The sequence below is a fragment of the Haemorhous mexicanus genome, chromosome 22 (genome assembly GCF_027477595.1).
Source record: "Haemorhous mexicanus isolate bHaeMex1 chromosome 22, bHaeMex1.pri, whole genome shotgun sequence".
In the NCBI taxonomy this organism is placed as follows: domain Eukaryota; kingdom Metazoa; phylum Chordata; class Aves; order Passeriformes; family Fringillidae; genus Haemorhous; species Haemorhous mexicanus.
In genome coordinates, this window is record NC_082362.1 from 9080144 (window position 1) to 9096030 (window position 15887).

General features: G+C 42.4%; 1 protein-coding gene across 3 annotated transcripts; it reads left to right on the forward strand.

Annotated features, from left to right (window-relative positions):
* The first annotated feature begins 16 nt into the window (after nucleotides 1-16).
* Nucleotides 17-15363, forward strand: RPS6KB1 (ribosomal protein S6 kinase B1). Of its 3 annotated transcripts, XM_059866180.1 has the most exons (15): nucleotides 19-176; nucleotides 3353-3402; nucleotides 3995-4115; nucleotides 4887-4955; nucleotides 5371-5518; nucleotides 6134-6191; nucleotides 6522-6622; nucleotides 7499-7589; nucleotides 7791-7881; nucleotides 8174-8281; nucleotides 8579-8641; nucleotides 9399-9476; nucleotides 10794-10901; nucleotides 11450-11562; nucleotides 12079-15363. In XM_059866180.1, exons 1-15 carry the CDS (start codon nucleotides 105-107, stop codon nucleotides 12314-12316), a joined length of 1509 nt encoding a protein of 502 aa, XP_059722163.1. In that variant the 5' UTR covers nucleotides 19-104; the 3' UTR covers nucleotides 12317-15363. The 3 variants fall into 3 exon arrangements, with proteins under 3 accessions (XP_059722164.1, XP_059722165.1, XP_059722163.1); XM_059866181.1 differs by lacking the exons at nucleotides 10794-10901; nucleotides 11450-11562; nucleotides 12079-15363 and adding an exon at nucleotides 10608-10781 and having other exon boundaries at nucleotides 17-176; XM_059866182.1 differs by lacking the exons at nucleotides 8579-8641; nucleotides 9399-9476; nucleotides 10794-10901; nucleotides 11450-11562; nucleotides 12079-15363 and having other exon boundaries at nucleotides 17-176; nucleotides 7791-7885; nucleotides 8174-8214.
* Nucleotides 15364-15887: the final 524 nt, after the last annotated feature.

Here is a 15887-nt window from a genome sequence, read left to right on the forward strand (position 1 = left end):
CCGCGCAGCCGGTGATGGCGGCCGCGGCGGCGCTGCGGGGCGCGGGCCCATGAGGCGGCGCAGGCCCCGGGCACCCGGCGGAGCCAGCGAGGGGCGGCGGCGCCATGGCGGGAGTGTTCGACATCGATCTGGACCAGCCCGAGGACGCGGGCTCGGACGAGGAGCTGGAGGAGGGGGTGAGAGCGGCAGCCGGGCCGGGGAGGGAGCGGGGGAGGCCGCGGGGCCTTAGGGAGGGAGGGCGCGGGAGGCGCCGCGGGGCCGGGCGGAGGCCGCGCTGGGGCGGCGGCGGGAGCGCGGCGAGGCCGCGGCTGTGCCCGGGCAGAGCCCGAGCCGCCCGCGCCGCCCCGGGACATCCGCGGCCGGAGCGCGCCGGGGCTGCGGGCAGCGCCGCAGCTCTCCCCGCGGAAGTTCGGCGTCGGGATCGCGACACAAGCGCCGCAGCGGGGTTTTTTTAATTATTTCTGTATTGTCACATGTCCGAACGTCAGTGCGGGAATGCCGATCTTTCTGGAGCCGTGTAAAGTCGCTGCTCTCGCGCCAAAATTAAAAGGCGAGGTTTGAAACGCTGCGTTAGGCGGGTCAGCGCTGCGCGCATCCCGTGCTCTCCGAGCAGCGCACCTGACAATAATGTGCACTTTGCAGCTCGTGATGCTCATCTGGATCTTGTCAAAGCCTTAGGGGGATTCTATTGCATCATCTCTGTTTATGTTTTTCTGGAACTTGTGTTGTTTTTCATGTTGTTTTGTATGTTAACCCTTTGCTATTGCTCAAACTGCCAGTGCGTTTATTTTCTGCTCTTTAAATACTAATGACAGTCTTGGAGTCTTTGAGATCATGGAATCTTGGAACTATGTGGGTTGGAATGGACCTTAAAGACCATCTGAGGCCATGGCCAGGGACACCTTCCCCTATCCCAGGTGGCTCCAAGCCCTGTCCTTGGACACTTCCAGGGATGGGGCAACCACAGCTTCTCTGGGCTCCCTGTGCCAGGGTCTCCCCACCCTCCCAAGGCAGAATTTCCCTCTAATATCTAATCTAAACCTCCCTGCTCTTGTAAAAGGTCCCTTCCATGTTTGCTGTAGATTCCCTCCAGGTACTTCCCTTGAGGAGATAAGCAGATATTCTGTTACCCTCACTCCGTGGAACCTGCAGAGACATTGTTTTGACAGCTGAAGGCTTGAAAGCTTCTCAGCCTGCAGGAGGAGAAGCTCTCTCTGTCACCTCAATAATCAATAAAACACTTGGCTTTAGAAAACGTTTCTTGCATCACCCTGTTAATGCTGCCAAGAACAGGTTCTGATCGAGGTGGCCAGAAAGTTGAGTTTGTTCTCTCTTGTGTTCCCTTAGCTCAGTCTTAGGGAACAATGAAACCATTGTGGATTTTAAAACCTTGCCAGGACTGACATCTCTATGGACTTTGGCAGCCTTGATTGGTCTCAGGTGCCTTTTGGCAAACAGATAAAGGAGGGTGAGAATGGGCTTGGGATGAAAACAACCGAAGGGCAGGGAAGGAGGGGAACATCAGGAATGTGTGAGGGGACAACATTCCAGTGGAGTTATCTCCACAGGGTGTGTGGCCTGCTAGGATCAGAGAGAGGATGCAGCCAGAGCAGTGCAGATCAAGGAGGGAGCAAGGGGGACACTCAGGACTGTGCTGTCAAATTTCTGCCATTGGTCCCTGGTATCTCCCAAAAACTGTGAGTCCAGGAGGAGCCCAGGGAGCTCGGTTGTGGGTTTGAGTAGGCACAGCTATCCTGGAAAATCTGAAGCCTTGTTTAAAAGGAGTTTCCTCAAAAGCCATGTGGTTGTTTACACTAATTATGATGGTGAAAAAAGCCTCAGCCTTAATTTAGGTGTCTGCAATAAATGAAACAATGTATGGACTGAAGGGCTGGTGGCTTCCCAGTGCCTTTCTTGGTGTTGTGAAAGGAAGGAACCCTGAAAAAATACCAGAGTGGGATCTGAAGTGACTTTTGGTTAAATTAATACTGAGAATGGAACCCAAAGTTCACAGGAGGAAAAGCAGCACACGTAAACTGCCAGAGCCATTGGGTAACAGGAGGAGTTGCTCTGGGAACTGAGGGGTGTTTATTCTCTGGGTTGAATTTTTAAAAATTCATTTGTTGGCATCTAAGAGTGGGGTCAAGGGCAGCTCTAGTGGCTTTTGTTGTGAAACATGTCAATAAGCTGCATTTCTCTAATAAATGTCAACAGGAGGACATGGGCTGGCAGCTCTCTGAGCTGGAAACAAACCTGATCTTTTGGACTCCTTAATTGCTTGTGGTGATTGTAGGTGGATCCAAGAGTTAAATTCCCCTTTAGATCACCCAAAATAAACCAACCTCTGTAAACTTTAACATTGAAATGGTGTGGAACCTGTTGAAAGTTTCAAGTTTTCTTTGGTTAGTGTTTTCACTTGGATAATATTTTAAAATGTACTCCTTGGCTTGGGCTGATTTTTGCAGATCTCAGTGGTTTTCTTTTTCTTCTACTCTGAATTTCCCAAGTCACTCCATGTATTTATATTCAGTCTGTAAGTCTCAGGCAGTTCACCACGAACTCACAGTTGTTATTTTGTGTCCATACTTTACAAATAAGAATGTGACAGTGCAGTCTGCAGCTCACTAGAAGCCTGCCCCTGACATTCTATTTGCATTCATTCCAGCTGTCTGCTGCCTTTGCAGTTCTTTTGCCATGCAGAGCCACAGTTAGAGGGAAGGGATCAGGTTCAAAATTCTTTGAGGAAAATATCTCTTCAGAATTCAGCCTCATTCCTTAATGGTGACTGGTTCTGGTGCTGAAGTGCAGGAACTTCTTCAGTACTGATTATTGGTCAGAAAATGTGTTTAACATCAGAGTGAAGCTGAATTCTTCATCACTACAGGGATTGGACTTACCAATGTAAAACAATAAAACTTTCTCAGTAGATTTTTAGTGCAGAGGAGTCCCAGTTCATCTCTTCACATAATCTTTATTATTGAGCTGATTTGCATAGTGCTGCAACAGGACTTGAAAATTTCTGTGTAAGAGGAATTTTAAAGAAAATTGCAGTACCTTAAGGTTTTTCAAGTTCACTTGGGGCTGTGAAATTGTACCTCTCATATTTGAGTGATTGAATAGCAATGCAGCCATGTAGGACAGGGGTTCCCAGTGTCACTGTTTGTACTGCAAATCTAGCACAAAATTTAGTAGATTTTTTTAATCTTCTGCTGATACTTTTTATTCCTGACCTATTTAATTATATAGAGATTTTGTCTTTTCAAACTTAAAAAGCTGTCAACCACATCAGTGCATTTATTTCTAATGCTTTCCTTTTTCTAATTCATCTTTCTTGTGCACTTCTCATCCCCAGGGTCAACTAAGTGAGAGCATGGACCATGGAGGAGTTGGCCAATATGACCTGTAAGTTGCTGCTAGAAAATATTCTGTATCATTCATGCCCACCACAAATAACTTCCAATTTTGTTACATTGTTAAGGTAAATAGAAAATTTTGTCATTCTGGTTCCATTTTGAGTCGTTTTTAGATGTTTCACTATTTCCTCATTAAAATTTGTCAACTGTATCTTGAAATAAAATAATAATAATAAAAAGAATTCTGGTGAAAGCTGCTGTTTGTCTTTTGATCCTTGTTTCTCCTAACAAATCTCTTGCCTTTGAAAAATATTTGTAATATGGATATGACGATATAAAGAAATATCTGAATCAGTTTGAGGTTTTCATCCTCTAAACTTAATTCTGGTGTAATGCAGAGATCTATTATGCATTAAATTGAAGGGGTTTGAAGGAAATCTTGCTATTATAGATCCCCAAAACCTGCAGGCAGCCTTCTCAGTGCAGGGTGCAGCTTTGCACACAATAAACAATAATTCCTGGTGCTGGGAGCCCTCCAGATCTCTGTCACTGTTACTCAGACACTTTCCAGGGAGTCAGTGCTTTCATTTGCTCACTTCTCAGCACAGACAGACTCACAGCCTTGTTCTGCTTTTCTGCAGTGGGATGGAACATTGTGAAAAGTTTGAGATTTCAGAGACCAGCGTGAACAGAGGCCCCGAGAAGATCCGCCCGGAGTGCTTCGAGCTGCTGCGCGTGCTGGGCAAGGGCGGCTACGGCAAGGTCAGGAGCCCTCAGCACTGAGACCTCCCACCCTCAGTGCTCCCCTGCTTTGCTCTCATTGCCCCTCTCTGAAAAGTCCATTCTGCCAGAGCTGGAGTGGGGCAGAACCAGCCCAGGTGCCAAGGTGGGCACTGAGGTCCCTGGCAGAGCCTCAGCACTGGGAGCAGCAGGGAATGTCCCAGACTCGTTCTGCATCCAGTCTCTGCCTCTTGCCTCACAGTTTGTGGGTGATCTCCTCTCTCTCTGCCTCTTGCCTCATAGTTTGTGGGTGATCTCCTCTCTCTCTGCCTCTTGCCTCGCAGTTTGTGGGTGATTCCTCTCTCTCTGCCTCTTACCTCACAGTTTGTGGGTGATTCCTCTCTCTCTGCCTCTTACCTTGCAGTTTGTGGGTGATCTCCTCTCTCTCTGCCTCTTGCCTCGCAGTTTGTGGGTGATCTCCTCTCTCTCTGCCTCTTACCTCACAGTTTGTGGGTGATTCCTCTCTCTCTGCCTCTTACCTCACAGTTTGTGGGTGATTCCTCTCTCTCTGCCTCTTACCTCACAGTTTGTGGGTGATCTCCTCTCTCTCTGCCTCTTACCTCATAGTTTGTGGGTGATTCCTCTCTCTGCCTCTTGCCTTGCAGTTTGTGGGTGATTCCTCTCTCTCTGCCTCTTGCCTCATAGTTTGTGGGTGATCTCCTCTCTCTTTCTCTCTTGCACAACTTTGCTTTTTAGCCTGTGGCAGTTCATGCAGCTGAAATATGTGATTGCCATTGTGTTGGTGTTGTTTAGGTGTTTCAAGTACGAAAAGTGACCGGAGCAAACACCGGGAAAATATTTGCCATGAAAGTTCTTAAAAAGGTAATCTGAATTTCACTACTCTCTGATTCTAAAAAAAACCATCTCCCCCTCCATTTTAGAATTATTTAATGATTTAATATAGCTAAAAATAAATTCTAGGATATATACAGTTTTTACTCAGATACAGTTGGAATTAAAATTAAACTTTGAATTTTTCTGTCTGGGTAGTTCTCAGCAGCTCATTTAAATAGGTCAGGAGGTCATTTCCAAGCCAAATTATTGTGTGATTCTATGAAATAAAGACTTAAACTTCTGTAAGAAACGTCTTATGGAGATGCTATGGTGAAATGTAATTTTTTAATGCTGTTGCTAGCTCCTATGTAGTGTTGTAATTTAATAAACTCAGAATTGAACTCAGGATAAAAGTCTGCCTCATTTAGCATGTTCTGTGCTCACATATCCCTGCTTTTTCCAGGCAATGATTGTAAGGAATGCCAAGGATACAGCTCACACAAAAGCAGAGAGGAATATACTGGAGGAAGTGAAACATCCCTTCATTGTAGACTTAATTTATGCCTTTCAGACTGGTGGAAAACTCTACCTCATCCTTGAGTATCTCAGTGGTCAGTATATGACATTCTTTTACCTCCTTCTTGGGGTCTTGCACAATCAAGAATTTGGGGTTCTTACCCTACAGGTAAAAGGCCAATTAATGATGCCTTGGTGTCTTAAACAGAAACAAGTTGGTATTAAAAATACATAGAAGAACATGACTAAACCTTCTAATCCCATACAATAAAGAGGAATCAAACATAAACCAATTGTTTTTCATGTCAGTACAGGAGAGAAGGGGTTTTAAGACTTTTCCTCCCACTAGATTTGTCATTTTTGGTGTTCTGTGCAATCCTGAGGGTTTAGTTCTTGCAGGTTCTTTGTGACAGAAGAAAGTGTTACCTTTATTTCATGGTTAGGGAAACAGACACAGATTAGAAGCAATTTTTTCATGCTGTAACTACAAAAAACAGGGACAGAAATGTTCTTGTTTTTAAAATGCTGATTTCTTCAGGTTGCTGGAATCCTGAGGGTAACAGAACAGTGGCTCAGTTGTTTTTTTGTGAAAGAGCCTGTTGTGCAGCAGGCAAATATACCTGTTGCTTATAGTTTTCCTAGAAAATAGACTTTTGACTGACTTAAAATGATACTTTTAATTGAGTACAATCTATTTTTTCTCATGACAGGAGGAGAACTATTTATGCAGTTAGAGAGAGAAGGGATATTTATGGAAGACACAGCCTGGTAAGTGAAGCTATTTTTGTAAATTAATAGTTTGGGTTTTTTTCCAAGTGCTTAAACTATATTTAACTACTCATTCATTTGAGAGGGTAGTGACAGAGCAGTTCAGTGGGTTTGGGGAGGGTGCACATGTGCTGCCCTCACCAGTTTGTGCTGCCCTCACCAGTTTGTGCTGGTGGAACTCCAGCCTTACAACAGAGGAGGGTCCACTGCTGGCTGCTCAGTGAGGCTCTGTCCATGGGGCTGTGATCAAGGTCTTGGGGTTGAAAACTGTGAAAGACTTGTTTAAGATGCTCTGCATGATTGAATATGTCTGATTTTGTTCCCTTTCAGCTTTTACCTGGCAGAAATCTCCATGGCACTGGGGCACTTGCATCAAAAAGGAATCATCTACCGGGATCTGAAGCCAGAGAATATCATGCTTAATCACCAAGGTAGAACTCTAGTCATGAGTCAGGCTGCCAGTCCTTTGAAAACAATTCTCCCAAAGGTCACAGCACCTCAGTTTTAGGTGAATCTCCTTAGAACAGTGGCAGGGTTGTATCACTCCTGGGATAAGTGAAGAGCTGCCAGAGCTAATTGCCCTCAAACACAGCTTCCCTGGTTTAATGCCACAGCAGCTCCAGTTCCATGGACCCAGGCATGTTTTGAGTGGTTCATCTGCCATTTCTGCACCTCTGGATTTTTTTTTTTCTGCAGGATCACTGAGAAGTAGAACCTGTGACATTTTAGTCAATGGGGATGACTGATGGTAGGAAAGGCACTTTAGGTAGGATGCCAGATCATCTGTGGCTGAAATGACTTAGCCAGCAGCTGACACTTCCCACTGACAGCAGGTTCAGTTCCTGGTTGCTCTGCTCCAGTGACTGTGACACTGATTAGTCTGGCAATCTGTACCACCCAGAACTTTCATGTTCTCCTAAACAACATATTTACTTAGTCTGAGTCTTTGTACTGAATTATTCAGGGCACTTTACAGTTTGTTGAAGATGGTTCTGTGAATTTTGAAGCAGGCAATAAAATTCAGTAACCTACTTTTTTAGCTAAATGATGCTCTACAGTCTTTATGTTTAAATACATTTGTCTGTGTTTCAAGAAGTTCTGGTAGTTTGTCAAGTGGCAGCACTTGGTTTTCTCTGTAAGTGTGATTACCTTGTTCCATTTTATAGCTGCATTGCTTTGTCAGATCATATGTGGAAGTAATTCAGAGTACTTACATACCCATTTTAAAAATTCCTAATTTTTCTCAATGTTACTTCTACAAATGGCAAAATTCTGACAAGTCTTAAATCTGATCTGTTTAATTTCAGGTCATGTAAAACTGACTGACTTCGGGTTATGTAAAGAATCCATTCACGATGGAACAGTCACACACACATTCTGTGGAACAATTGAATACATGTGAGCTGCACCATGAAATACAAAATATTGCTCTGCTCTGGGGGTAATGCCTGTGGTTTGCCTTTTTTAACTGGTGGTTCATATGTTCAGTCACTTAGGACAACTTTACTTGATAAATGGGGTTTTGTTTGAAAACTAGCAGTCACAATTAGTATTAATCTCATTAAAACACTTTCATATTTTTGATTTTTCTGCTTATAGGGCCCCTGAAATCTTGATGAGGAGTGGGCATAACCGTGCTGTGGACTGGTGGAGTTTGGGGGCATTAATGTATGACATGCTGACTGGAGCAGTAGGTGCACAGTTATAATTGCATGGTTTTCCCTTTGTAGCTTTTCTGCTCCCCTGTACCCTAACTCAGCTGCATGTATAAATACAAATATTGTATATATACACATTGCAAGTAAGAAAGAACCAAAATCCAGCTCTCAAGTTTGACTATAGACATGAGCTGCTTTTATCCAGACAGTGCCTATTTGCAGTAATTTTACCTGCTTTGTAAATGACTGAAGTGAGTTCTGTGTACACAAATTAAAGATCTGAACAAGTCCTGTTTTTCCTCCTTTTTCAATGGTGCTTTCCAGCCTCCTTTCACTGGGGAGAACAGAAAGAAAACAATTGACAAGATTCTCAAGTGTAAACTCAACTTGCCTCCCTACCTCACACAAGAAGCCAGAGATCTGCTTAAAAAGGTAAAATTGTAATGATTGTTAGTACTCCACACATATGTAGAAAATAGAAATATAATGATACCACTGTGGCTGTTCAGGTCAAGCTTGATTTGTTACTGATTAAGTCACTTTTTTTGCTGAGTGGTACAGAAAGTGATTTCCCTTGAAAATACAACTGTTTTCAAGTGAATGCAGATTTTCCTGATGGTTCTGTATTCATTCTGCACAGTACTCACTGAAGTGATGATTCATGGCAGAACCAGTCTGGTTATAACAGCATAACTAATTCTGCTTTTTTGGGTGTTATTTCTCATCAAGCTGCTAAAAAGAAATGCTGCCTCACGTCTAGGAGCTGGTCCTGGAGATGCTGGAGAAGTTCAGGTAACTGGAACTTAACTTGAGACTTCTTAAATGACCTCATTGAAAATAAAACAGCTTTGATGGTACCTCAGGGAAGGAGTGTGTCTGTCTTGAAGGGTAATGAGCAGAAAGGCAGCCACATGTGACAGACAACTCATCAAAACCTGAAGTCTTTAAAGCTTAACAAAAGCAGCTGTCTGGCTATTTGATAATTTGAGATTGGGAAAATAACTTCTATTCTTCAGCTCTGTCTTGCAGTAGATCTTTTCTAGTAGTTGCACAATGCTTGCTAATTGTGCAGCCCTGGGAGGGTGAGGATACTCTCAGCAGTCACATGAAAACCTTGCCAGCCCTGTATTAGTGCAGCTCCCTGAAGGGAACAGTGTGGCATTCCAGCTTGACTTTGTTTTTGTGGTGATATTGACAAGTATTAGAGAGTCCTCCATATTTCAGAGTTCTGATAATTTGTCATTAATGCAGTGTTTTGTCACGGTTTAACTTCTGAAGTTGGAAAATGCAGGGTATTTTGCATGTCACCTGGCTTTTTCTGACACTTCCAAGGAAATGGGGACGTGTTGTCTGACTTGGAGGTGTGATCTCAATCCTCAGCACTTCCAGCTTCTCCAAGGTAGTGCTGCAGAATATTCTACACTAGAGCAAATGTGATTTTGGCAAGAAACACCCCAGAGCAAGGGTCTGGCTAGAAGATGTCAGTGCTGAAGCTGTGGGCTCTGTGCCCTGGGGGCAGGAGCTGACTGTGCTGTTGTCCCTCCTGCAGGCTCACGCCTTCTTCAGACACATCAACTGGGACGAGCTGCTGGCACGCAAGGTGGAACCTCCTTTTAAACCCTTATTGGTATGTACTGGGAATACTGGGAGAGAGATGTGCCCTGTGTGCCTTTAGCAAAGCTCTTAATAAAACTGAGAAACGTTCACTTTACAAACTGGAGTGCCACTGATTCCTGGTACTTGAGTTCTGTCAGCTCAGGGGACAGACTCACCCTCAATTAAAGCTGGCAGATCTGATCTAGCACCTGATCTGCTTCAGTCTGAATTCCTCCTGCTTCTGACCCGTAGGTTAAACACACCTGCAAGTGCAGTTCACTCTGAGATCAGCTTCTAAACCCTCTACAGTAAGTCAGTAGTTTCACCTAGCTAGAGTTGCTAAGCAAGAATAAATGAAATCACCTAATTAAGCATTTTCTGTGTTTGCTTATTAATCTTTACAATGCATCTTGTGCATTACGAGCAGTAGTTAGAGTTTACCTCAAACCAGTGATGTGATGAAGTTTTTATTATCCCATCTTATATTTGGATGGTGTCTGTTTTTCCCTCTGGGTACAATCAGCTCCAGCAGCTGTGGGTATTGCCACCTCTGTAATTCCCAGCTATTAAAATTCTCACCTAAAACTGGCTTAAACATCACTAATGTCAAGCATTCTACAGCATGGGGACCCCAGACCTTTTTCCCCTCAACAAGACTCAAGACTGATATTTCCAACTATTTATCTGAAGGTGGTTTTGGGTTTTTCTGTTAATAGCAATTTTATGGAAGTTTCTTGTATAAACCAGATGGTTTTTCAACTTGTGTCATGATTGCATGAAGGCCTGCACAAGTGAATACCTGCTGCCTTTCCAGTGACACGTGGGAATAAAGAAGGGATTTTGGAATTACTGCTGTTCTTTGAGCAAATGAAACATTATTCTTCATAATCACTTAGTCCAGAGCTGTCCTCTGTCCCTCAGACTATAAACACTTCTGCATCTGCAAAAATGGGACAAAACTATCTGAAGAGGCCTCCAAAAACTTAATAGTTGCAACTGTTCTATACTGGTTGTGACAAGGGCTAAACTTGCAAGAAACTGGCATTGTATTTCTAAAAGTTTTTGTTTGTAATTTTAGTTTTTTTTTTTTAAGGCATCTTTTTAATTCGTGTTCCTTTTTGATCCATAATTTTTGCCCCTCCCCCTTGCCTTTATTTCTCAGTGTCAGTGCCCATAGTGACCTCCCACTGGCAGCGACAGGATTCCGACACCACTCCAGGGTTTTCCTCCAGCAGAGCTCTGCCAAAAACCCATGGAATGAACTCCATCCAGAGGCTGCACTGCTCACCGCTGAGCCATTTGGTTGATATCTGTAATATAAACCCTTAATCATTTTGTTTTTGCAAAGCAATCTGAAGAGGATGTGAGCCAGTTTGATTCAAAGTTTACACGTCAGACACCTGTTGATAGCCCAGATGACTCAACTCTCAGTGAAAGTGCCAACCAGGTCTTTCTGGTGAGTGAGGAGTGACTGTGGAGAGGGAGGCTGGCTGCTGGAAATGGGGGCATTTCAGCTAAATTCATTCTATTGACTCCTAACACCTTGAAGCAAACTCTCATAACTAAACCCAAATCCTGTAACAGCTTTGAAATGTTTGGAGGCTTTGAAAATACTTTGGTTATTGCTGACATTGTCTTTATCCAGCAGCCAACAAGCAGTGCTGCCCTTGTGCAATGTCAGCATTCTGATTCAGAGTTGCACTGTGAACCCTGCACATGGCATTGCTTTCACAGCCATGCAGAGACAACAATGGCCAGTCCAGAGAGCAAAATTCATTAAATTGAGTGTGCCTGTGGGAATCTGTGATCTGAGGAGAAATAGCTGGGGTGTAGCAACTCCCTGAAGTCCCACTGTTTGCTTCAAGGAGTGAGTAAGGGTTCAACTGTCTACACTGACTCTTTTTTAATATAATTTTCCTGTACTAATCAGATTTTCAGAAGTGCACAAGTGATCCTGAATGCATCCTTGCCTGTGAGTTGCAGTGCCTTTTTCCTGTTTTGCAGGGTTTTACGTATGTGGCTCCATCTGTACTTGAAAGCGTAAAAGAGAAATTTTCTTTTGAACCAAAAATTCGATCACCTCGCAGATTCATAGGTAGCCCTAGGACACCAGTCAGGTACTTTATCTTCTTTTTCTTTTTCTTTTTCTTTTTTGTAATTCACTTTTTGATAAGTAGTTGAAGCAGAAATACAGAAATTTTGTAGAAATACAAAATACAGCCTTGCTTCTGAGTAAGCCCAGCAGTTCCATTAGAAGTGATTCTGTTTTATAAACCACATTATTAAAAACAAATCTGTGGTGTTGGGCAGCACATGAAGTTCTAATTTGTTGCTTTTCAGTGCTAATACAGCCTCAGTGGTGACTTTGATACAGCTAAAACTGTTTCAGAACATCCTGAGCACTAAAGAACTGTGTTAGTACAGAAAAACCCTTCTGCTATCACCTCAAAATAAGAAAATTTTACAAGAGGCTGTGGTAGAAGCCAGACATGGAAATTTCTCAAACTCCTGGAATTGAAAGGAAGAATTAAATTGCTTCTCCATAGGCATTTTAGAGCAGCTTCCTGCAGAGTAGGGGGAACACCTTGGTGCTTTGTATGTGTCTCTGATTTTCTGTATTTCTTGTTTTAAAGCCCTGTAAAGTTTTCCCCTGGGGAGTTCTGGGGAAGAGGTGCTTCTGCCGGCGCATCCACCACCCAGGCACCTGTGGAATACCCGATGGAGACCAGTGGAATAGAACAAATGGATGTGACAGTCTGTGGAGAGGCTTCAGCACCACTTCCAATCCGACAACCAAACTCTGGGCCCTACAAAAAACAGGCTTTTCCCATGATTTCCAAACGGCCGGAGCACCTGCGCATGAATCTATGACACCACCACGCTGGGAGCCTTGCAAGGTGCACAACCAAGAATGGACAGGAGCCCCCTTGAAGCTGAAATTTGAGGGCTTGTTTGGTTTACTTTTAAAAAGTGACAGTATCAAAGAATCGGTCATTGCACAGAGAGACTCGGAAAGCAAAGAAAAACGGATTTTTTTTTTTCCTGTCAATCAATGGTGCATAAACAAACAAACTTTAGCAAATGGTATTGCAGAACTCTAGGCACATCATCTTACTGATTCCAGTGACATCTTCTCACCTTATCAAGGATCTTTCAGCTTGAGAGCTCGAAACTGACAGTATTAAGGGGCAGGATGTTGCTTCAGAATCACTGGTGTAGTCGTGAATGTGTCGAGGAGGGTTGGCCCTTTCACTAGGCAGGGTTTGGAATGCCTGCAGGCTTGCAGCTGAGGGGTAATTAGCATGCAAGCTTCGTTAAGCGGTTTCCTACAATGGGGTGGAATCAAAGAGGAAAGCTAAACTTAATTGGTGTTTCACATTCAAAACATAATGAGGTTTTTTTTATATATATATATATATACAAATATATATTTTTCAAATAGATTTTTTGATTCAGCTCATTATGGAAAGTATCCCAAAATGAAAAAGGCAAACTTAATTGGTTGCTGTGAAGAAAGTTCAAGGCTCTAGTTCTGATTCTCCTCCTCATGAACCAACCAATCAATAAATGAATCACTCACTGACCAGCCTGGCAGTGTGGAGTGGGAGAGAACTGTTTCCCTGCTTCCCCAGCTGAAATCCCTGTTTGTTCCTGCAAAGACAAATGGATCTAATCAAACAGCAGTGCTGCTATGTTCTAGGCTTAACTGGAAGCCATGGGCTCACACACGTCCTGCTTATTTCATGCCTGTCCTCAGCAGACATTTCACTGGGAAACATCACTTTTGTACAGCTGGGCACAGCTTGGCAGCTCAGATTCTTACCCACAGAGAGACCAACAGTGAGCAGAACACAAAGTCAGTAGAAACCTCTAGGAAGTACCACAGACAAATCCTCCAGAGTATGAGGAAATCAAATATTTTTGTAACCAGTGGGTAAGAATTTGAGGATTTTTTAAATTAATGAAATTTTGCTTATGGTAGTTTCCTGCCATTATACATTTCTAAATTTATCAACATTTTTTTTCTATGCTGGGGCAATAAATTTGCTGATTGTATGAGAAAAGTGTTCAATGGCCTTTCAGTGAATGTCTTCCACAGTGGGTCAGAACTTTAGCAAAAACTTTAATTTAGCAAACATGTTCTTAAGGACACTATTTATGTTTTTAAAATTGTCACGTTCTGTACAACTGACTTACAGGTACAAAGAATAAAATAAAGGTAAAACTTTACCTTACTTTAAATACTTCCTGCCTTAAAGAGAAAGCATTTCCATGAACATAGCTGGTGAAAGGGTTAATATCTGCAGAGCTTTACCCTAGAGTTAGAGTGTGGATGGTGTGTGCGTGTGTGTGGAGATGATCATGCAGCTGCATACAAGTCCTGTCACTTTTTGCCTGCCACACGTTGCATTATCTTTTAGTCAAACTGTGCAAAGTCTACTTCTGGTGTTTCACAACAGTAGGGATTTTTTTATTCTAGATTCTGCTTACTCTGTGGATACTGAGTCTTTTTGAGCCATAGGATCCAAGCCATAAAACTCTCTGTAAGCATTGAATCCAGTCCCAGTGCTCTTTGCTGAAATTGGCAAGGCAGAAGGATTCAGCGATACCTTGATGCTATCAAAGAACCAACACATAAAAATGGTTATGATTGAGAAAAAATTAGGTTTTTGGTTTTTTTTTTTACTTCCTGATAAGCCTTTTGTTGAAAAATAGAATTTTTTTTTTTTAGTTTTAGCAGGAAAATCAAGTTACCTTACAGTGACATACTGGAAGATTGCCATTGTTCAGTTGGTGACGTGGCCACGGGTGATTTGGTGGAACCAAAATCCAGGAGTGTTTGCACTGGGCCTGCCTGCAAACACACAGCACCTGGACTTTCCTGACTTTCACTGAGGATAAAGGAACTTGGTTTAAAAACAAAAACAAGAACTTTTTAGAGGCAGATCTCTCTTGGTCCTAGTTACAGCTAACATTGCTTTTTGCTTGGCTGGATAGAGTTGTCCAGTGGAATTGGTTTAATGGCTGGCAAGAATGGCAAGAGTTGTTTGTCTGAGTTCACTGATCAATCACAAACCCAACCCATTGGTTCTCCAAGGAAATTCCATGTACTGTCAATGTTTCAGCCCCTGGATTGTAAGTTGAATTCCCTACCATAACTGTGAAACTTTGGGAGTGTGACTCAGACAGCAAGCACACACTATGCAATATGGTTTATCCTGTATTTATTTGTAAAAATATCAGACATAGATCCTCTATATATATATATAATAGTGTCAAAATTACTAGTTGTGAACTAAGGGGAGTGGAGTTCTAGCTCCTGTCTGGCTATTTCAGATAAGTGCAGAATGCATTGAATATTGGAGAGCTTAACAAGTGCTTTCTTTTGTTCATTTAAAAATGTCTTAAATTTTTCATTAGAGTATAGAATCTTATTTTTTTTATTTTGTACAAGCTGCGCTTTTTTAATTATAATCACTGAAAAATTCACTATAATTTGATTTTATAGGATTTTTGTAGCATTACAAAAATATAGTAAAACTGAGGTTAATACCTGTTGTGGCTAACCATATAAAAGTATTAAATCTTAAACTTGAACAAAAGTCATATTTTTTTTTACTAGATGTTAAATAGGGAAATATTTTGTTCTGCAGGTCATTACCAGAAAAGGTTTCTAGGTCAGCTGTGTTACCAGCAGTTTTTCTTTTTCCCATTTGATGCAGAAACTGTTCTGGTAGAAGATATTCAGAATTCCATCATTTTTCTCTGTGGGAGTGATGCATACATTTGACGCCATTCGTGTACTAAATTGTAATTTTGGGAATGCTGGAATAATTCCTACCAAGACTGTCTTAATTGTGCCATCTGACATTTGAATGTCATCCTGGTATTAGCTCATAATAAAAGATAAAAATCAACGAGTCAATTGTTCTTTTGAATATCCCTTTTTTTTTTTGCTGTGCTGTTTAAAAGCTGAACTGCTGGAGAACATTTCATATTTGAGTCCACTCTAAGTGTCCAGTTGAAGTTTATTTTGGGTCTGTTCTCTTTTCAGTATTAACTCCTATCCTGCTCTCAGTGTTAATCAAAAAGTGCATCAAACATTGAGGAGGCTGTTGTGGTTTAGGGCAGATGTTTGGGGTTTGGGTGGTTTATTTAAATTCTGTCTCGACAGCAGGCTCATTGCTGTTTCATTTTCCCAGTTCAGTTTATCCAAAGGAGAAATCCTTGAGAACAAAGCAAATTACTTGATTGGTTTTCCTGCAGATCCTTGTGTGCAGGTCCCATATATGAACTTCTCCAGTTGCTCTCTACTAGGCTAAATCCATCTGTAGCTGTCTGCAAGAACACCCTTGAGCTGCCTTAGCAGAAGCAAAGGTAATCCCTGTCCTGGCTTTCATCTCTCACAGTTTACTGCAGCTAAACATCCTCAAGAGCTGAA